At 37.1% G+C, this 22,671-nt stretch overlaps 2 protein-coding genes across 2 annotated transcripts; one reads left to right on the forward strand and one right to left on the reverse strand.

Moving 5' to 3' along the window:
* Positions 1 to 116: 116 nt before the first annotated feature.
* On the reverse strand, positions 117 to 8,410 carry sfxn2 (sideroflexin 2). Its single transcript, XM_056772151.1, has 12 exons — positions 8,285 to 8,410; positions 7,185 to 7,367; positions 6,529 to 6,699; positions 5,703 to 5,801; positions 5,393 to 5,468; positions 5,189 to 5,274; positions 5,027 to 5,087; positions 1,942 to 2,008; positions 1,772 to 1,821; positions 1,187 to 1,236; positions 1,018 to 1,065; positions 117 to 672 (listed from the first exon to the last, which is right to left on the reverse strand). Exons 2-12 carry the CDS (start codon positions 7,340 to 7,342, stop codon positions 573 to 575), a joined length of 966 nt encoding a protein of 321 aa, XP_056628129.1. The 5' UTR covers positions 7,343 to 7,367; positions 8,285 to 8,410; the 3' UTR covers positions 117 to 572.
* A 355-nt stretch (positions 8,411 to 8,765) lies between these two features.
* Positions 8,766 to 10,982, forward strand: arl3b (ADP ribosylation factor like GTPase 3b). The gene is made up of 6 exons (XM_056771384.1): positions 8,766 to 8,813; positions 9,259 to 9,402; positions 9,520 to 9,636; positions 9,711 to 9,761; positions 9,840 to 10,025; positions 10,145 to 10,982. Exons 1-6 carry the CDS (start codon positions 8,811 to 8,813, stop codon positions 10,190 to 10,192), a joined length of 549 nt encoding a protein of 182 aa, XP_056627362.1. The 5' UTR covers positions 8,766 to 8,810; the 3' UTR covers positions 10,193 to 10,982.
* Positions 10,983 to 22,671: the final 11,689 nt, after the last annotated feature.

A 22,671-nucleotide genomic window follows, 5' to 3' on the forward strand; every position in this document is an offset into this window, starting at 1 on the left:
GCACTCTTGAACCATGAAATGCTCTTTAAAACCATTTAATAGTGTAATGTATTCATTTATAATGTAAATGCCATTTCAAAACGTTAACAGTATGTACAAACTGTAAATCCTAAAAGTCTGACAAAAAAATCATTTAATGAATTCAATGAAGGGTTTTAGAGCATTAAATAAACCAAACCCTTAAAATAAACTTCCTGAGAAATGCTTGCAATAAAATATGCAGACTCCCCTTTTGGCATCAAGTGAAATAGTTCTTAGGTATTAAAATCTGTTCCTGATTATTCAGGGTAGCTCATAGCCAAGGAATAGACGGCATCTGAATTGCAGCATTTGGGACCATATACAATTCTCTTTAAATTATGCTTTAAAGCATATACATTTTTCTGGGTACTGTAACAAAACTTTGTATTTAAAGTTTAAATAAAAAAAATACGTTGTGTAAACGATACAAAACAGTCACATCCTTGGCAAGCTTTTTTTTTATCGTTTATCGCGAAAACATCTTCAAGAACCTCTGATTGGACAGTGACTCCAGCATTGAGTCCGGATGGGTCAGTCTGATTGGCCGGCGCTCACAGGCCTTTGTTGAAGTAAACAAATCTCACACGGTCTCCATGCTGAGAGACGATGGATTCCCTGAGCTCAGGTTCCAACTTGGATACAGCCATGGAACTGCAAATCAAGAACCACATAATCAAAACCTTACCAAACATTCTCAAATGACAGATAACTCTGGTATGACAGGGAAACCACGGCTATTGCTATACGAGATCTTAAATACGATTTTTAATGTGAAACATATAAAAAGAGAAGCATCTGCGAATAAAAGCGCAAGTCAAATGCATATCAGTAACTGAACATAAAACAAAATGTTTAATGCTTTGTTGTTGGCAAATCGCTTTGGATAAAAGTGTCCACTTCATGGATGAATGCAAATATGTGTCATATGTTTGGAAAGACTAAGGATCAGTAATAGTTTTGGGTGAACCATTGTGCTCATGTGAATGCTAACTTTACCATCTCTGAGGAAACAGTGAACACGCTGCAGGCACCATGAATACCAAACTATAAGAAGAGAAAAGGATGTTCATTTTTCATCTCGAATTTTAAATCTACTCCAATACCATCTCCACAAACTAGCATAATAATGTTCAATATTTTTATAATAAATAAAGTGATCGCTTACAATGCACCAACCATCATGACCTGCAGTGGCCCATGAAGAAATGTGATTTTCTGTAAAAGGTTTAAAGGATAAAAAAATTACATATATCAAATTTTGTATATCAGGGTTGAAGACCCATGTTCCAAAACTCTTTTCTTGACCTTTTTATAGTTTTATACCAGACAGTGAAGAGAGAAATGATCGGATGAGAGAGAGGGTTACAGGAGCTGGGGCAAAAAGCACGAGCTTGGATTCAAACTGGAGTCCCCTGCAGCGTTTTTGGCTCAACGTGTTAATCCACAGTCAACTGCGTTTATATTTACTGAACTTTCATATGAACCCTTTTACCATTCCTTTGTCCTCTAACATGTTGCCCTATCAATATGCAAAGACATTTTTTGATTTTCTTATAAAACGATGATACTGGTGCATACTGAATGGGTTTTTCATATCATAAAATCAGTGACAGTAACAGATTAAATAGTTTTAAGAACAACAGCTCATGCTTTGAGGATCTTTCTTAAGCCAGAACCTATAACCATGTTTATCACATCTCTTCTCTATTGCACTGCAAGCTACTTGAATGCAAAATGCAATGAGACTCACCTGCATGAATCGATATTTTTCCAGCCTCTGCATAATAATTGGGAGTATAACTGAAACAACACAAAAAGAAAAACAGCTGAATTTTCCACACTGTCCTGTGACTGTTGTCTGTTTTTTTAGCTGTGATATCTGATAACACTGGCCGTGCTCGGTCAAATCTCTGCACTTACTCATGCCTGGTGCTGCCATGGTAACGCGAGAGACGACCACCTGTGTGATGCCCTTGACAGCTGCTTTCTATAACAAACAGAAAATGTTATCAGACTAGAGAAATCAGTTTTCTGAAAGTGTTTCTAAAGTGCTAATAATGAAACGTACCGACGCATATTTCTGTATCTATCTATCTGGATAGAACGCACATTGGAGATTAGTCATTTTGTAAATAAAATCACTGATTATAAACTTTTTTATTTAATCCTACCTTGGGCCCGTTTCAGAAAGGAGGATTAGTGAAAACTGAGTATGTAAACCCTGAAATGAGGGTTTTAGGTCAAACTCAAGAAAGCGAGGCAAGTCAAACCCCTTTTTAAAAGAGAGATAACTTTTACTCCGAGTCAGTAACCGTAGTAACTTCCTCCGTGAACCTAAGCCTGTGGTGCGTTTCCAAAAAGCACCGATAGCCAACTATGGTCGCAAGCTCCGTCGTTTCAGCATAGTTCAACGATTCAGGTGTACGCTGAATACCTGTGGTTGGAACTACAGGTCTAGAGCTGTGGTTTGAAGCCCGGTTCCTTATATTATGACATGAAGACTTTGACTTTGACATCTTTTCGTTTGTCAAGCAAATAGAAGCAATGTTTTTTTCTAAAGTGTGCATGTGCCTGGACCCAAGTGCTCTAGGACCCTGGGGAATCCCTGGGTAGAGTTACAATTTATCGTGAGTTAAATATCCTGAAATAAAACAATAGAGAGCAAAAATACTTCTCAGATGCAGTGTACATTATATGACATTAAATCGATGTAAATGGATTAAATAGAAGCCGGCAGTACTCCAACCACTATGTGACGTCATCAACTATGTTATTGAACCAATGTGGTTCAAACGACAGATGTGCGACAAGTTGGGTACCTTATTACTAATTAATTTAATACATTCATTCATTCATTGCACACATTTTGATCACACGGAGACCATCTAAGTGACTAAAATGTCATATATGATATTATAGATGATTCTGTTCATGAAGAGGCTGCATTAATTCATAAGGAGGTACTTTTATTTGAGGAGAGGATTTAAGGAACCGAGTGGATTTTTGTTACAAGTAGCAGTTTTCTATTGAGGGCGAGAAGTGACATCCAATTAATAAAGTGTATAAATAAAGAAATTAATAAATACACACATGAATGCAGAAATGAACATATAAAAAAGATATTAACAATAAATGTCGAAATACAGCCACTCCTATACAACCTAAATTGAGCGGGACTCGAACCAACTATCAGTCCGGCTAAGGGACAAGAGTTTGACACTCTAACCAGTGTAGCTTACACCATAACTTCTTGCACTCATCTCTATAGCACATTTGTGAACCAGTATCACAAAACCAGACTTAAGTAGCTTGGGAACATTTTTAGTAAAAACAAAAATACACTCTTTGGGTCAAAATTACTGATTTTTCTTTTATGCCAAAAATCATTAGGATATTAAGTAAAGATCATGTTCCATGAAGATACTTCGTAAATTTCCTACCTTAAATATATAAAAACTTTATTTTTGTGAGTGGATGTCCTGCCACAGTGTCCCTGATTAACAACTTCAAAGGCCATTTTCTCAATATTTAGATTTTCTGCACTCTCAGATTCCTGAGTTTTAAACGGTTGTATCTCAACCAGATCATGTCCTATTCTAACAACTCATATATCAATAGAAAGCTTTCAGATTATGTAAAAATCTCAATTTCGAAAAATTGACCCATAAGACTGGTTTTGCTGTCCAGGGTCACATTTGGGGAGTGAGAAAATTTAATTTAAACGGAATTAAATATAGAAATATATATGTATACCTATTATGTTCAATATTTCTTTCTTTTTGCATTCTTTTATTGATTCATTTACATGTTTATTGGCACATGTATCGGTTTAGTAATTTATGAATGAAGTTATATTTGTCAATATAATTAATTTATATACAAGTCAATGTCCATCCTCCGTAGCTTTCTATATAACACCAGAGATGTAGAGCACATTAGTATATCCACTGTATCCTGACCGGTGAGAAAAGTGTGCCTCGAACTCAAAGCTTTCTGTAGCCATGTTACTTTTTCTCAATTATTGAGATGCTTGAGAAGGCAATGCATTTTCTCTTTGAAAATAACCATGTTGTTATATAACTTTCTCCAGGCATTTTTTTCATATTTTTTAGGGAATGTATAGATTATTAATATAGATGTAAGGGGATTATCTCCCAGTTTCAAAGACAAGGTTTAAAACTAGTCCCAGACTAAAATGAATGTTTGATAATGTCTGAAATGACAATAACTATCCCTGAAATATCAAAACATATGTGACCCTGGACAACAAAACCAGTCTCAGTCTGGCTGAGACACAACAGTATAAAACTGTGGAATCTAAGAGTGTAAAAAAATCTAAATGTTGAGAAAAGTGCCTTTGAAGTTGTTTTATATAATAAAAGTAGGACATTGACAAAATATCTTAATGGAACATGATCTTTACTTAATATCCTAATGATTTTGGGCATAAAATAAATATATTGATAATGTTCACCCACACAATGTAGTTTTGTCTTTTACTAAAAATATTCCCTCGCTACTTAAGTCTGGTTTGTGATCCAGGGTCACATGTCAGTGCCGTTGTTTTGTCTGAAGATGTACACCAGTAATGTTTTCTGAGACATTTTTATAAACACGACTTAAAGATCCAGTGTATCATTTTTAGGGGGATCTATTGACAGAATTGCAATATAATATACATAACTATGTCTTCATAGGTGTATAAAGAGCTTAAACAATGAAGCGTTATGATTTTATCACCTCAGAATGAGCTACTTCCCTCTAAATACATCTCAGCGTTGCACATAATTCGCCATAATTGTGTCAGCCGTTGCAATTCGCAACCTTGCCGCTAGATTTCACTGGCTGGTTCTTTAAATATCCTAATTTAACTAAGGCATAGTCCTGACTTAGTCTTTGTCTGTGAGACCGGGCCTATAAACTTATGAGAAATGAACACCAGACGTGTGTATTTTCCTATGATGTTATATATCCAGTGAGGTGATCACTTTGATCATATGCTTACCCTTGAATGACCCAGTTTATTTCCATCTTCATCTGTCACAGAGATGCCATTCAAAATCTCCCTTAGCATGAGAAAACACACTTAAAGCACTGAAATGCAAATCTTGACATGTGAACTTACTAGAAGAAGTAAGAAAAAGACTTGAATATAAGGAATTCTCACTGTTGTCTCATCATTGGAATGTTCACACAGTTAGCAGCGGCCACGGCAGCGAACGGGACCCAGCGAGCCACCAGTGGAGGAGCTTTCTGCGAAGAGGAAGGTTAAAGAAAAGGATGTACAATGCTGGTGCTTCCATATTGTTTATTTACTGTAGTATTGATCCAGAACACTGTTTTAATTATTTATTTGCTGTACAATTTATACCTTCGTGTAGAGGTTTAGCCCCACCGCTGTGGCCAGTGCTGTGCTGGTGGCTGTTACATAAGCAATTCCAATTTGCCTGGGCGGACATACACAAACAAAATAGTTAACAATGCTCGCAAAGCTGTTTTAAAACCTTTATCTCTCCCTGGTTATTATCTGCGAGTTCTTTCCCAGACATCTGTTAATGAATTTCCAAGAATCACGGGACTGTCACATTTTAAGTGGTATCATATATTGAAACCATGACCCGATCTTGCTTGCAGGGGAGTGAAGTTCAAACTTTGGTAAGAATGAGGTAGCAAAGACTTACTTTTGTGTGACGGGTGATGCAGCATTGCGATTGGTGTAGTTGACCAGAGCGTTGAAAGACTGATTCACCCACTGCCAGAACACTACTGCGGGAACTGTCCTACAACAACATGCAAAACAATAACTGTGATAAACAATCTCAATCGACATGGATAAATCTGCATTGGATCACCTGTATAAACTTCTAAATACACCAAAAATCCTAAGGGACAGTTTCCCTATAAACAAATAAAAATCATTCATTCATTTACCCTCATGCTGTTCAGAACCTCTACAGACTCTGTCTTCTGTGGAGCACACAAAAAGATAATTCGAGAAAAGTGGTTTCGTGTCATTGAAGTTAATGTGGTCCAGTGTTCTTCGGTTATCAACGATCTACAAAGTTTTGTGTGTTTTGCAGAAGAAAAAAAGTTATAGAGGTTTGGATTGACATGAGGTTGAGTAAATGACTTTAGGGGGCGTCTATACTACGGTGTTTTCTTATAAAAACGCATAACTTTTGCTAGTATAAACGAGGATCGTGATCGCTTTAAAACACCTTTTGTACGACAACGGGCTACCGAAACACCCCTTTAGGCGTTACTTTGCCACAGACTTGAAACATATGTGGTTGCAGTAAGAAACATGCTAGAGACCATTTGATTGGACAGCATTGCAGTGCAGGATGAGTCGTCAATAATGTTTGGTTTTGTTTCTAAAAAGCAAAGACTGCAAGTTCTTGAATTTTGGTTGTGTCAATGTTCAGGAATACAATAGCCTATAGATGGTTTCAAAGCTAGTAGATATCGACGTTCAAACAATCGATTGCTATCACTTCAGCCACTGACCTGTAAAACTGCAGCATGAACCCTGTGATGGCCATTCCTCCCGGCACCTGAAATGACATTCTTCCTATAAAATTCATCCTGTCCCCCGTGTCAGGGTGAAACGCAGAGTCATACAGCTTCTTTGCATAGTACCGCTGCTCTTCGGTTGTGCCTGGAGGACTAGAGCCAGCTCTGGAGAGAGAGACAGAAAAAGATAGATCGCTTTAACATTCACTTTGGATGTGGATGAACAAATAGTGTCATTGAACAAATGATAATCCGTCTTCATTTGAGTCACATGAACCTTGTTTTGAAAGGAAGCGAGTGAAAAATAATGCCTGCCATGGGCAGATCAAAATAAATGTGTGGTTAAGCAGGGGCATCGCTACCAGCCATGAATCTTGATACCCCTTAATGTTTGACAGGAAAAAGGGGAAAGAAAGGAATTCAAAGAACATTTCATCCTAAAATTTAATTTTGTTGCTATACTTCGCCACATCGCTATCACTTATGCAGTTGTCTGCACAAAACAAGGGTTAAAGGTTAAAGTTAATCAATCACAAAATGAAATGGCCTTTGTATCTTGCAATGACCCGGATTCCCAGGGAGTAAAAACCATGACCTAAACATTGGCTCTACAGGAAAATGATGTGTATGAATTTATTGTTTTCATTCACCTGCAGCTCTCTACTAAAGCTTTAGCTTCGTCGAGTCTGGAGTCGGTCAGCAGAACAGTGCGAAAGTCTGTGATGTTGAAAAAGTATTTGAGACGGCCCATGAATGTGGATTGATCCCAGCGTGGGGCATCAATATCAAAACCTTTCAGATCTGCCATGGTAGTCTCTCTAGTTTCAAAGGGCCTGGGTACAAACAATACAGAAAAATAATGGTTTAAGGACTCATACTGGAGGTCAAATAACAAGAAATGCACAATCAGAGAATCATTTTTTTTATATTTGTAGTTTAGTTGAGCTTTCTATCCAACACAGCAGTGCACATCTAAACGGTACATACAGATATCACAGTGAGGCCAGATATGCAAACAAAAATATAGATAACCTAGGAAACCTGGGTCTGACCTAGTTTTAACTGTACCAGTTCAGTTCGTACAAACTCAAGAACCTTAGTTTTCATTGAACCATAGACTACAACATTCACTGTCTGGTCCAAAGAGAAGAACATACAGGACACTGGATTTTGATTGAATGAAGTTGTAGATCGTGTATATACTAGCTTAGTTCTAGTAATGGCACTGTTTAAGCCAGGCATTGAAATAAAAGCACAACGAAAAGAAAGAAAGGTTTGAAATGATCATCAAACTAGTTTGTAATCTATTCAGGAGTGTCTTACAGGTTCAACCTGATTTACAGGTGACCTAAAAAGATGCATGTAAAATATACACTTAAGATAAACAACAAACATCGCACAACCTAAATGCATGCAAATGATGCATAGCTAGTTAACTAGTTTAGTGTGAAAGGGCAAGATTGAGGAAAGAGAGACCCCCCGAATTGTTGTCAATAGTGATGTGGCATCACAAAATATGCGCGAACCTTTGAAAGTATTAGTACATATGAAACATTAAGCGCCAATTTATAAAAAAATAAACAATAACTTATAACAATAACAATAACAGAAACATGTGATTCTACAGCAGGAGAAAGACATTGGCGCAAGTTCTCCTGCCGCTTGCATCAGTTCACGATCACCAAACCCGGATATGAGCTCACAAAACAATACAAACACAAACATTTTAATGTGCCACACAAATAAATACCTTTACAAAGTGACCCAACAATCTGTTTGATGAGCTGTAGCCGTAGTAAAAACCAATGAAGTAAGTGTATCACTGTGATGATGTGGGTTTGAAACAGTAGACGAGCACGTGGTTTTTTCTCTTCCAATCGCTGACCAGCAGATTCTCCCTCCCCTCGTGCATAAAATATCGCTTTCTTTATAATGTATGTTTTGTTACACAGATGTGTTAGTTTTATTTATTTAATAAACACAAACCAGAAAGAATATTACACAAGTGGGCATACCGCCTAATAAATGAAACACGTTCAGATGTCATGAAATAAACTATGTCTTTAATAACGTGCAAAACCTTTAATTTATAATAAAAACAGCATATGGTTAATCAGAAAAGAGTGCAAAAATAATAATAAAAATTATATTTGCTGCTTCGATTGTGTTCGTGCTCTACGTCACCACACTTTGGCTTTACGTAGGTTTTGCGTACTACGTCATCCCCTCTTCCCCTTAGTAACCCTCGGCGCGTCTCAGGGAGGCAGAATCACAAGATGGTGAGTTAAAGCGCTTATGATGAAAGTATTCTTACCTGTAAACGCGATAAAGATCTTGTCTGAAATGTAACATTTGCGTCTCCTATCATTTATGTTTGAAAATCTATCAATGTTTGCCGTAATGTCTTTGGATAGCTGTGGATTTGTAATGAAGCGGTATTAAACACGAGCAGCGGTTCTCGGTCATGGATGAGATTAGCCCGCTACACAGTTTAGATGTCACGACGTTTCGAGAATTGCTTATGCAATGCTCTTTATTCATAGTTTCATACGGCTTCAAGTGGAAAATGACACCAAGAGCTATTTTATTTATTTTAACATCATTAGAGCGTTCATCGCTGCCTTTGAAATTGTTTGTTGATGCCCGTGCTGATGACGTCATTCTTGCTTTGTGCGGCATACATTCAAAACATTGTATAATCGGAAGTTTTCATTTGATTGTTAGGGTTTGCTGTCAATTTTACGGAAACTGAAAAGCACTCCTGATCAGGAGGTGCGGATCTTGCTCCTGGGGCTCGACAATGGTGGCAAGACCACCTTACTGAAACAGCTGGCGTCTGAAGACATTACTCATATTACTCCAACACAGGTGATAAAGTTACTCTAACTACTGCCTATACATCTCAAAATAAAGCTGATTACATTTGCAAATGTGTTTACTCTATCAGATGCTTTTCATTAGTACGTTTACCGACTTTTCCTTTAGGGTTTTAATATCAAGAGTGTCCAGTCACAAGGGTTCAAATTAAATGTGTGGGATATCGGTGGTCAGAGAAAGATCAGGCCTTACTGGAGGAATTACTTTGAAAACACGGATGTATTGGTGAGATTATCTGACAGCATTTCAACAATACCAAAACACAAAACTAAGTGACTAAATAGGTACTTCTATTTCAGATTTATGTCATTGATAGTGCAGACCGCAAGAGGTTTGAAGAAACAGGACAGGTGAGGCACAGTTACCTACAATTTTTTCCCTGTAGTTTTGAGCATTAAGTGTGTGATACGTTTTCGATCTAATCACAGGAGCTGGCGGAGTTGCTTGATGAAGAAAAGCTCAGTGGTGTCCCAGTCCTGGTCTTTGCTAATAAGCAGGACCTTCTGACCGCAGCTCCAGCGTCTGAGATAGCGGAGGGTTTGAATCTACACACTATCAGGGACAGAGTGTGGCAGATCCAGTCCTGTTCTGCCCTCACAGGCGAAGGAGTCCAGGTAAATTAAGATAAACATTATGAACTAGAGTGATTTACAAAACATCTCATAATTTACCATTCAATACCATTGTGTTCTTCATTATACGTTCTTATAATTGACTCAAATGTTTTTTTCAGGATGGCATGAATTGGGTTTGTAAGAGTGTGAATGCCAAGAGGAAATAGAGCTGTGTACTCTGACGGTGGCTTTTACCACAGGGCATGTCGGGGGAATGTTAAAACAACGGACATGAGTTTGTCAATCAATTTAGAAAGGGAAGGCAAGCCCTCAAACTATTTTTAATCGCACTCTGCCTCTCTCTAGAGGACTACTATGGTCAACGGAGCTCCATACTGAAATGAATTATTTTACAGATGGTCCTATTGCTAGTCTTAGAAATTATAAAAATGAGAAGTCTTTATGACTTAACATTTTACTCTTGTGGATTTGAAGAAAGGCGATTTTTCTCTGATACATTCCATATCTTAATTTCTTGAGATAAGTCACTCATGTTTTTATTATGAATTTTCAGGATGTTTTGAAGACTTGGTTACTCATTTGTAGAAATGAAGTGAGATCCTTCACCGTTCCATTCAATAGCTTTACTTCTGCATTTTCACGTCACTGACAAATTCTTGTTACAGCATCATATTTTTTGAGAGTGTAAAAGTGATGATGGTACTCAAATGCAATCGTTAACATCAGAATATACAAGAGGAAAATGGTAAACCATCTACAGATAAACAAAATATGAAATAATTTTTTGATAAATGTAAATAATGTTCCACACAGCAAATTATTTTTCAAATGCTGCATTTTAAAAGTTCTATACTTTGTGGCCTGTACAGCTGTAATCTACATAGTTATAAAAAGATATTGTAATGTTTGTTTCATCACACCATAAATATTCCTGTAATGAATGACAAAACGTGTGTCTTATCACTGAAGCATACTGAATAAAAAAACTGAAAACAAGTCATCAAGATGGTGTTTTACTGTTAGAATATGATCTGAAAATGTACATATTTTTCTATATTTTAGAGTTTTAAATTTATATTTAATTGATGATTTACTGTTCCAGTGCTCATGAGGGTGCAATATCTGTCAGACGCACACATTCACAACATATGGTTTTGACAGAGATTTATCTTCTTTTTATAGATTAAAAGTTTGTGTTTCGAAATATATTTCCTGTTTACTGCTGCTCTAAAATAAAAAAATGATGTCTAATTTCAATAGAAAGTCAAGTGATTTGTCATTTAAAGGGATAGTCCACCTATAAAATGAAAATTCAGTCACAAATTACTGATCCTTAAGTTGTTCCAAACATGTATAAATTTGTTTGTTCTGTTGAACTCAAAGAAAGATATTTGGAAAAATGTTAAGAACTGTGATTTCTGGGGCACCAATGACTACTTAAGTAGAAAAATATTGTGTTTTTTATTCTGTTAAACACAAAAGAAAATATTTTGAAGAATTTAGGAAAACAAACTACCCCAGCAATCTCAGTTGCTAACAGTCTTCTAAATATCTTTCTTTATGCACAACCAAACAAAGAAATGTATACAGGTTTGAAACTACTTGACCTTGCACAATTTATGACAGACTTTATATATGTAGGTGGACAATCACTTTATCATGACATAAGTGTATAAAGGTGGCGCTATTGTCCACATTCACGATCCTTGCAATATTTCTTTAGTTCCTAATTTCTGTTTTAGTTCAATTGAAAGGTTGAAAAGGTTTGTCTTTTAATATCTAACTGACATAATGCAGTCTTATACAGTTATTGTGTTTGTTGTAACAGAAAACATCTTTTATTTATTATTCTAATGGAGTATCTTACCATAGGAAAATGTATGGTTTCATTATAGTAAAAGTGAAGTAACCGGAGACTGACTGCCATTAATATTATCAAAGTATACTATAAGAACTATAACTATCATGGTTCAATAAAAATGTGTGGTTACTATCGTATGAGAAGCTAGTTTATTTCATTAATGTTTGTTTATCCAGATAAAGCAGTGCATTATCTCTCCTTGATATGTATAAGCCCTTTATTCAGCATAAGCATTGACACAAATGTCTGTATTCATTAAAAACTTTAAACAGAAACTGTGATTGCATGTCTGCCCGTTGTTAAGACATTCTCCTGTGAATTTACATTTTTAGTGTTTCACGAGCAGACCTTAATCTTAATCGAATCAATTTCAGTTAATTAAATCAAAATGAGCTGGACTGACTGTGTTTGATCTTTAATGAGCAAAACAGGCTCCGTCACATTAAAAGAATCTCATTTTGTCTTTATGTTTGTGTATTAATGAGTAAACCGCAGCCATAAACAATGACACACTGTCCTCGACTCCCCCCAACCTCTTTTCTTTAAAACCAGGTGTATTTCTTTAAAAAGGGGTAATGAAGTCATGCTTGACGAGCGCCGTAGCTGAAAAGCTAACAGCACACGTGTTAAAATGTGAACACAACCGAACATCCCCCTGCTTGGTTTCGGCTTGAAGGGATACAACTATACCTCGACTAGGCATGCACACTTTAATACCGCATAATTTGTGTCACGCTGACAACAGTAAAAAAAAATGTTTTTATTATTGTAAGGTTAGGTTTAGGGTTGGGGTAGGCGTAATCTAAGCTCAATGTAATTTAATGAAATTGTATGGCAAGATTTTGCATCACTTCCTGCCGTAGCTGAATCCCTTCTATCCACAATCCCTCTGCTTCAACACACTCCGCAAGCGACACTCAAACAAGCTGACACGTGCACTCTCAGTGAAACGGGCAGGCTTTAATAAGCCTGAATAAATCTTTTGCCAGCCTGCTCTTTGAGACAGGCAATTAGACAGGCCTTCATACCTCCCTCTACATGTTAGTGTGAAGGACCAAGCCCACATCCAGTATTCTTGTCCACGGGTTTTTCCTTCCATCTGGCCTTTAGACAAGCCTGAGTAGAAAGTCTGTGCCTTTTTGAAATCTGCTTTTTGAAGCTAAATAGAGTCTTTTCTCTCTGATTTTAACTAGTAGCCTTGAAGTGTGGCTATTTTTGTAGGATGCAGACGGACATCCTTGAGCACCAAACTTCTGTGAGGTGGATTATTAATGTGTAGGAAAATGTCAGGGAAGGGGACAGTATTATGCATTATGATGGCATGTTTTATTAATCTTAAGGTAATTCACAAATTTATTTTTATTTTTAGAGCTGTAAAACGATTAATCGCGATTAATCGCATCCAGATTAAAAGTTTGTGCTTGCAAAATATGTGTATATGTATTGTGCCTATTCATTTTGCATTAATAAACACAAAAACAGCCATTTATATAGCATATATTTAAGAAATATTTAAATGTTTTTATTTATATGGAAATTAAACATTTATTAAATTTGTTATTTTATAATCTTTTTATAGATTAAAAGTTTGTATTTACAAAATATATGTCTGTGTACTGTGCATATTAATTTTATATTTTATAAACACATACACATGCATGCAAATATTTAAGAAAATTATATTTTATATTATATATATTGTAATTATGTATAATTTCAATAAAATAAATACATCTAAATATTTCCTAAATATTTTTTCATTTTATACAGTAAATGTAGGTTTATAAACACAAAATGAATATGCACAGTACACAGACATAGATAATGTAAATGCAAAGTTTTATTCTGGAGATGATTAATCACGATTAATCGTTGGACAGCCCTAATATTTTTACTTTGAATTTATTTGATTCATTTTATTACAAAGTTCTTATTATCTCGCATAATTTAAAACCCATTTTTTTGGGTAGAAACACAAAAATTCTTGAATTGACCAACAATAAAATCATTAATCATGAATAATCTTCTCCATTGCAGCTCCTCCCGAAATAAAACACGTTCACTATTTAATCTGTTGGGTGAGTTCTTGTTTTACTGTGTCTTTTTTCAGAAACAGAAATAAAATCAACAGCTATCCCATGTGTCTTATCTCCTTTCAAAACAGATCTTAAAGGAACAGTTAAACCAAAAATGAAAATTCTGTCATCATTTACTCATCCGCACGTCAGTCCAAACCGGAATTTCTGAGAAACATAAAAAAATATATTTTTAAGAATGTTGGTAACCAAACAACATTGGACCCCAGTTTTACTGTATGGCCACAAAACTACAACATTTCTCAAAATATCTTCTTTTGTGTTCCAGAGAAGATAGAGTCGAATACAGGTTTTAAATGATGCATGGGTGAATAAATGATGACAGAATTTAAATATTATGGTGAACTATCCATTCAAATATAATATTTAAATTGTTGGATTAACACTTTAATTTAAAACATCAGCGAGCACATGCCCGTCTAACAGTAACAATGGTGCGATGCCCCCTGTCTTAAAAATTTGGTTTGTGCTCCTCAGCATCTGTTCAGTTGACACAGAAATGGAATAGTCCAGGGTTGGATTAGTGGTCGATCTCCCCTTATCTAAGATCAAGAGGCTTTTTTTGCAATGACATCCTGCAGCATATGTAACCATAGCAACTCAGAGGGACCTGATTGTGGCTGTTATGTTGCACAAATAAAAGAGCAACATCAATTTTTATCTCATTGATGAAATATAGTCTCACTTGAGTTTATTCATTTCCATTCTGGACACGCTAGATTTAAACCTACTCAGTGCTGCTGATGATACTATCTTCTTACTTTCCTTCCTTTGTAGTCTCGCAAACATATTTCCCCGCATCATTTACAGTCGTGCATTTGACAGACGCTTTTATCCAAAGTGACTTACAGTGCATTTGTGTGTTCCCCGGGATCGCACCCGTGACCTTGACATTGACAGCGGCATGCACATAACCTGCATGCAAAATGAATAAAACTGCCATGGACCTCTTTAAGTGTGTCACTATCTATTTCTATCTATAACCATACATATATGGATCTGTGAAGAGATATTTGTGTGGCCTCATAAACACACATGCAGACGGAAGCACTCACAGAGGTTTAATCGTCGGTTCGGGCAGTAGCACCTCTGTTTTTGAGTGCCATTAAAATACAGGCTGTCAGAGGGGTGCAGTGAAGGAGACATAATTATGCACCTAAGCCAGACACAAAAGGCCCAACACCCACACAGATCTCCACACGGAGCAGTCAGGCTTTGCCACACGGGACACGGTATCAGGGATCATCTGGATCATCTGAGCACATTCAGTTGTGCATCTAATGACAGTGTTATCATTCTGGAAACACATGGAATGTTCTTCATCTCTTTCCGTTCTTGCAGATATCTTAGAGGGTTCTACCTGTTTTTCTTAACCGTGCGCCACCATATATGTGCATGTGTGTGTGAGGGGGAGGAGTTAGCGGCACAGTAAATTTCGTGTTGCTTTCTTACTGAACATTTTGATGGGAATCAGGCAGCTGTTTCGCAGCTGCTACATAAGCAGGACCACCCTGAGTCCTTATGGGAACGTGTTCTTGAATTTAAAGGGATAGTTCACGCAGAATAGAAAATGATTGCATCATTTATTCACCTTCATGTTGTTCAAAACTTGTATAACTGCAAAACACAAAAGAAGATATTTTGAGAATGTTTCAGTGGGTGAATGTCTATCCAATGGAAGTCAATGGGGCCCAATGTTGTTTGTTTACCAACATTCTTCAAAATATCGTCTTTTGTGTTTTGCAGAAGAAAGTAAGTCATACAGGTCTGGAATGACATGAGTGTAAGTAAGCGATGAAAGGATTTTCAGTTTTGGGTGTGCTGTTCCTTTAAACACACCTAGATGCCGAATACCCAAAGTATGACACAGAGGAAATATAACAGAGATCTGTAGACACATTGTAAAAGTTTTTTTAATGAAATTCTCTTAAAAATCCGCTACAAGACGCAGTGCAAAAGTCTGTCTAGCATAAATCATTAAATTTGTCTTTGAATTATTTTTAATAAGGAAAGCAACGCTTATTGTATAACATCTGAAAGATGCTGAGATTTCAAGCCACGTGTCTTCAACCTGCACAACATGCGTTTGAATTCACCCTTTCTTCATTTTTTTGGCCTGCGCATCCCCTTTAGCATTGACGAGGCTGTCATGGGAGAGAGTGAATGAAGGGGAGAGAAAGAGAGGTTTGATGAAAGAGATGTGGGGGGGTCGAGCAAGAGGAGAGAGAGGAATAAAAGCGAAGCCAGGAGAGATGCACAGGTGTCTTTGTCAGATCATTGGGTCCGCTGAGAGTTGGCAGAGGAAGGGGAGGGGCGAGAGAGGCTGGTGTTCAGTTACAGCGGGCCTATGTGGAGGGATGATCTGGGTCACAAGGTTCCCAGCATCTCCACTGACACACACAGGGGAGTGAAGCTCATCACCACCATCCTGTTGTTCATTCTGTTGGCAGCATGAAATGCAGGGAAAAAATAAATGCTGAAACTAATATGATATGGATATAGCTCATCCTGAAATCCTCGGCAAAAGTATAGTTTATGTTCTTTTGTGTACAATTTTTTTTCTTCAGATTTTCACCTTTTTGGAAACTAATGTGATTTTTTTAAAGAGGTTTTGTCTTAAACCAAAAAGATTTTGGTATAGACTATTTTGTAGGAATTCTATAACATGAGTACAAAAGCTCTCAGTTTTTATTTTTTAACACAAATAAGACTTAAAGGGACAGTTTACCCAAAAATAACAATTCTGTCATTTAATCTTTCTCAAGTTGTTCCAAATCTGTATACATTTCTGTAGTAGAGTAGGCGGGGCGAGACCGTGGTTCGAGTCCGGTGAGTAATTGTGAATTAGCGCCAGCTGTGCGCACACCGGGCTCGAATCACGTAGGAGATGGGAGCATAAAAGGAACGAGCGACCGGACCGTCGAAGAGAGAGGACCGGGCCCGAACTTATGTTATGTTTGTATTTATATTTATGTTCATGTTTTGTTCGCCGGCGGTCGTCCGTGAGGGGCCGCCGGCTGTTATTATTTATATTAAAACTTGTTTAATGTTTTCCGGTTCCCGACTCCTTCCTTCCATTTTATTGAGATGTGTTACAATTTCTTTGTTTGCTGTTAGCAACTGTTTGCTTTCCTAGATTTCAAAATATTGTATCTTCTTTTGTGTTCAACAGAACAAAGACATTTACAAAGACATTTTCCTACTATAGTATCGTCAATGGTGGATGAGAACTGTTTGGTTACAAGATTTCTTCCAAATATCTTTCTCTGTGTTCATCGGAGCAAAGAAATGTATATAAGTTTGGAACAACTTGAGGCTGAGTAAATGAAAACTAAATTTTTATTTTTGAGTGAACTGTTCCTTTAATTCAGTTCTAAATGATCTATTGGTCATCATTTGTATGGTGTTGAAAACTAAAGCAGGAAGTGCTTCTGAAAAGGTGTTTTTCACATCTCGCGTGTACATCATGTCTTGTGTGTACATCAAGTAATTATATCTATGGGGAGAAATGATATTCCTTCATACTTTTGTTTACTTCAGGAACCCATTTTGTGAAGCCAACAGTCCTTGTGCCCTTTAAGTATTAAAATGTATTCTTTCCAAACGTTTGACATGCTCAACTTACTGTGCTGGAAAAATCTTATCTCTGTCTGTTCAAATCAAACTACAGTTCCATTTATTACCATCTGAGAGGGAAAACAGCCTCCGTAAGCACTTGACTGGACATTAATCCAACCAGGGTCACTGACAAAAAGCAGAGATCTATTAAGTATTAATGACAGGCTGAGCACTGCCAAATCCCTGCTTCCCATAAGTAAAATGAGGAAAAACAACTGTATTGTATCGGAAGCACTTTTTTGAGCGGTTTTGTGCCCATATAATGAAAGTCAATGGGGCAGATGTTGTTTGCTTACCGACATTCTTCAAAATATCTTCTTTTATGTTCCGCAAAAGAAAATCATTCAGGTTTAAAATAACATGAGGGTGAATTTTCCTTTTTGACTCTTTAGAAACCTCTTACACATAAATTTCACATAATTTTTTTTTTTTATTGCATTGGTTGATGTTTAGACTGAGGTCACGGTCAGGTCTATCTTCATTTTGGTACACAACGCCCACGTTCCACGATCCAAACATTTCATGTAGGAAAAAGCAAGCCCCGCCCCCTAATGTTATTTTGTTTCACTCAATAGTATGTCACATTACATCAGTAAAACGACTTCCGAATGCCATTTCATGTCGACTTCAATGTTTATTGGTCATAGCACATTAACGCTCAGTTCTTGCTGCTGGGTAAAAAGGAGCAATACAGACGCAATGGGGCATTGAGTTCCATTTTCAGTTCCTTGCAGCCGTTGCCCCCCCTCGCAAAAATGTTTAGCGGTTAGATGTTTCGGTATCATCATTGCACAATTCTTGAATCAAAAGCATCTCTTTGATTAATGTCATTATCACTTCTATTAAATCGTGTCTTAAATCATTAACTTCAATGGCTCAGATGTCTGTCCTGGAGCTAACAAATCACCAGTTAAGACATCTGGCAAATTCACTTTGCACGTGTGCGAGACATCAGAGTGGCTTTCTCAGCCTCCCTTGTCATGACGACCATACCCCCCCTCCCCCCTTCATTCTTCCCGACTCCGGTCAACACATTCCGGGCATAAGTGGGCAGGAGGCAGCCGAGGTGGAATGACAAGTTTGATCGTAGAAGAAGGCGGTTGGCCTCTAACTAGCATTTTTCCTCGTGGAGACAAAAATTGCCTCATTGACACATACATAGATTCATTGAAATGGAGAAACACCCTGAGGTCATAAAAATCTCTCTCACTAATGCACACGTACACGCACACATACTGCGAGCGACTCACCGCAGGGGCCGGGGAATAATTTCATGGTGCCAGCGGAGACAGATTCCTCTGAAATATGACCAAAGGCATTTCCAACGGTATGACACACACTCCATCCTTCAGCTGTTTTTGAAGGCTGTAAAGGGCACATCTTGGACGATCTTGAGGCAGATATCAGCAAAAAATGTTGGACACTGGAGGCCAAGCTGAGGCGGACTTTCATGAAAAGATCCTGCGCCTGCATTATTAGAGCCGGTTAAAATAGCTTGATGGACAAAAGATATTCTAAATTTTCCTCCTGTAAAATAGGTTCGCTTTTTAAAAAAAACTCTGCTGAGGTAGTTTTGAGAGCTGACGCACATACACGAAACTGCTGAAATAAGAGAGGCAGTGGCCAGGACTGCTGAAGTATTTTGGCCTGTGAAAACAGGTTTAGAGAGAAAAGGGGATATTATTGCCTGAGAGGAAAACTTTCCATTAATCTAATAGACGCTCAGCTTCCTCTGGGACCTTCTAATAGAAGGTTTGGCTACAATAAACCTCCAAATCAGCTACTGAGTATAATTTTAAGGCGCAATAGCAGTTGCTTGTGGAATTCCAGAGAGAAATATTGTAGAGTGCCACACCCACTTATTTACAGTATGAATTTTTCTGAACATTTCATGAAGTAAACTTTAGGTACCTTGACAACAGAAAACGTAGTGTTGGGAAAGCAACTGTATCTAATTAGAAAAAAGTAGTTAGTTAATTTTAATATCATACATAAAGCCCCTATAAAGTACCTTAGAGGTAATGTATTTCTGCATTTTTGCAATTCATGTTCCATCGCCTCAAAGTCTATGTTTTTTTAATGAGTTTTTGATAAATCGCTTTAAATAAGGTCTGTGATTAACAAAACCTCAAAATGTTTTCACGTCTTAATCTATGACACACCTGTAATACCCTGCTCGTCATTCTTTTAAGCTTTGTTTTGTCTTAAAAGGGGCAGGTGCTCACAAGTTTGTAAAAGCGACTACATTCTTTGGCGGGGACGTTAGTTGTCATCGTGCATGTAAATCTCACAAATCATGCAACATGGTTACCAATCTTTAAAAACGTGGATGGAGATTCATTCACTAAGTTATTACTTACCAGGGAACAGGGTTTTAATAAAGCTTGAAAAAGTAGTCGGAGGCTATGTGGTGTTGACGTTAATATCGAGTGACCGTTGTTATAGTTGCTTGTCAGCTTTTGTTTAGGCTTCAGAAGTAACAAGTGTGTGTTCATTTGTAAAGATGATCTTGATAGCCAAAATTTGTAAACATATAAAGATAGCCGTAACACACGCGGTTTCTGCCAATCTCATATTAATCTTGAGTACCTATAGAGTAGTGTTGCATACTTGGTATCTTCAAAGAGTATTTAGTTTGATCACATTTATAAAAGATAGATACAACTGTACGATTAATTCCGAAAACATACGGCGCGTGAGGGGGGAGGGGTAGGCTGAACTAAAGCATGTGTGCACCCATTGTCAAAAAAACACAGATATCAGTTTTACTCACTGCATGCGGTTCATGTCCGGCATCTTTTAGCACTGGGGCGGCTCCATATATCAGTTTCAAACAATCTCCAAATCCAGCGCTATATCCACCGTTTATATAACATTCATCACCCAAATGCAGTGAACAAACAAACACCTCTACTTTGCGAACATATGCTCTCTCTCTCTCCTGTCCTCAAGTGAAAGTGACAAGGATATTTCCCATCACAAACACAGACGTAGGCTAACATGTTGATTTACTGAAATTAAAAGTATTTAGTAACATTAAAACACTGCCAATGATTTAGGAGCATTAAATTACAAGTATCTGTTAACATTAAAACGTTTATTAACACCGGATTAAAGTGGGAATTATCAAATTTCCGAGAGCACATGAAGCTAACTACTGTCTAGTCCCTCAAATAAACATCCTCCCTGTACCACTCAACTCCAGTCCACATTCATCATTTGTGGCAGCCTTTTGTAACGCATGATCAAAATAACATTAAACAACTCGATTTCTGACATCACATACACACACTATAGATTTTTGTGGTTACATGTAGAAGTTCACTGGCTAACCTGTTGGAAAAAACACCATGTGCTGGGTTAGGTCTGTTTTGATCCTTAAACCAGCACAAACCAGCATCAACACATACCAAAACAGCATATGCTGTTTTTTTCAACAGGTTAGCCAGTGAACTTCTACATGTAAACACAAAAATCTATAGTGTGTGGCTATCTGTATGCTAGTCGTCTAGGTTGTTAACTGTTAATTAACCGCACAAAACAAAGAATAAAAAATTAAGTTCAAAATCCATAGCTTTGTTATGTAACTTTGTATGTGACATAATTTGAAATATATGAACTGACACATAGTCAAGACCAAATATATCGCAATTTTGTAGAATTCCTAATCAAGCACTTAACGAAGTACTCATTCCAAGTTTTTTTCGAATGCACGTGCCTGGCCCAAAGTTAACTGTGTTTGTTTGGTTATAATATAACAATTTATTTTATATTTAATTATATTGATATAATTTCAATTAAGTATTAAAATATTTTATCGCATATGAATTGTATTAAATTACTTTAAAACTCCTCAACAATTATTGATTCTTTGGGGAAAGTTAGATTTGGGCAACATAACATTTATTTATGTTGTTATCGCTGAAACCAATCTCTTTGGGTTCCATGGGGACTAGATTTTGTATAGGGGCTTTTTACAATGTGCATCTTTGCATAGCAGCTTTACCGAAAACATAAGCTACTAAAGAAAAGTAGTTTAGAGGTGTGAGGTTTTGAAGGTGACAAAACCTTCATTTCACCATAGTTACCCAGTCTGAAAAGTAAAGGTTAAAATTAGTGTTGCACAATTTGGTTTGTTTGACAAACTGCTATGATTGGTTTGCCACGCAATGTGGTTTCATTGTGACACATCCGATGTATATGCCATCACTTTTAAACTCATGGGTTTAAGGCACTGCCTTCATCTCACCTCAGCACTATACAGTCGGCTCTGACGAGGAAGTTGGCCAAACTGAGGCTGTTACCACACGTAACAAATTGTACAGCATTCAAAATTACCAGATGTTTTAGCCCTATTCTACAGTATGTGTTTATTTTTTTCTCCAGTTTATGAATATCTCTGACTTTCTTTTCCATTCGCTGCACTGAAAATGCTGAGCTGCTATATAGAGTCGAACATCTGACATTCTTTTATAAAATAAAAGGGGCTGCATGCTCGCAGGTTATACAAACAGCATTGATCATTTGAGCCTCACACGTGTGCACGCACACACGTGTCACATGTAGCCACAGCAGAAAACATCCAATTCAGATAACTCTGGTTAAGACACGCATATCATTAATAAATCTTTGGATCAACGTTCTCTCATACACACACATCCAAACTGAAAAACAGTCCTTATTCTTTGTCAGTTGCAAAGTGCATTCATTATTTCCGTGGCTCAGTACAAAAAGCAAATGTCAGCATATGCAGATCACACCCATGTTTTACAATATTTGTTCCCAATTTATCACACGCCTACAAAGCATTGACAGGTAACTGGCTGTGTATTACAGTGCTAAACAATGGAGTGCTGGATGCATGCAATCTTACATTTAAGCTTTTAGAAGCTACTGCAAGTCACCTTGAGTAGCTGAAAAAAATAAAACACAATTTAAACGTCCAAAGCTCCAACTGAAGTGATTTACATCTCATAATTTTCGTCGTATGGAAAATGAGTGGGTCAGTTTCAGTTTAGAGAATAAACCATACCTGCCTACGTTTTTCTGTCAACGTATAGATAGATCATTTTGACTTCTCATACATATACTGGTTTCAGTTTCCACAGTG

Source organism: Triplophysa dalaica, chromosome 17 (genome assembly GCF_015846415.1).
Source record: "Triplophysa dalaica isolate WHDGS20190420 chromosome 17, ASM1584641v1, whole genome shotgun sequence".
Taxonomy (NCBI): Eukaryota; Metazoa; Chordata; class Actinopteri; order Cypriniformes; family Nemacheilidae; genus Triplophysa; species Triplophysa dalaica.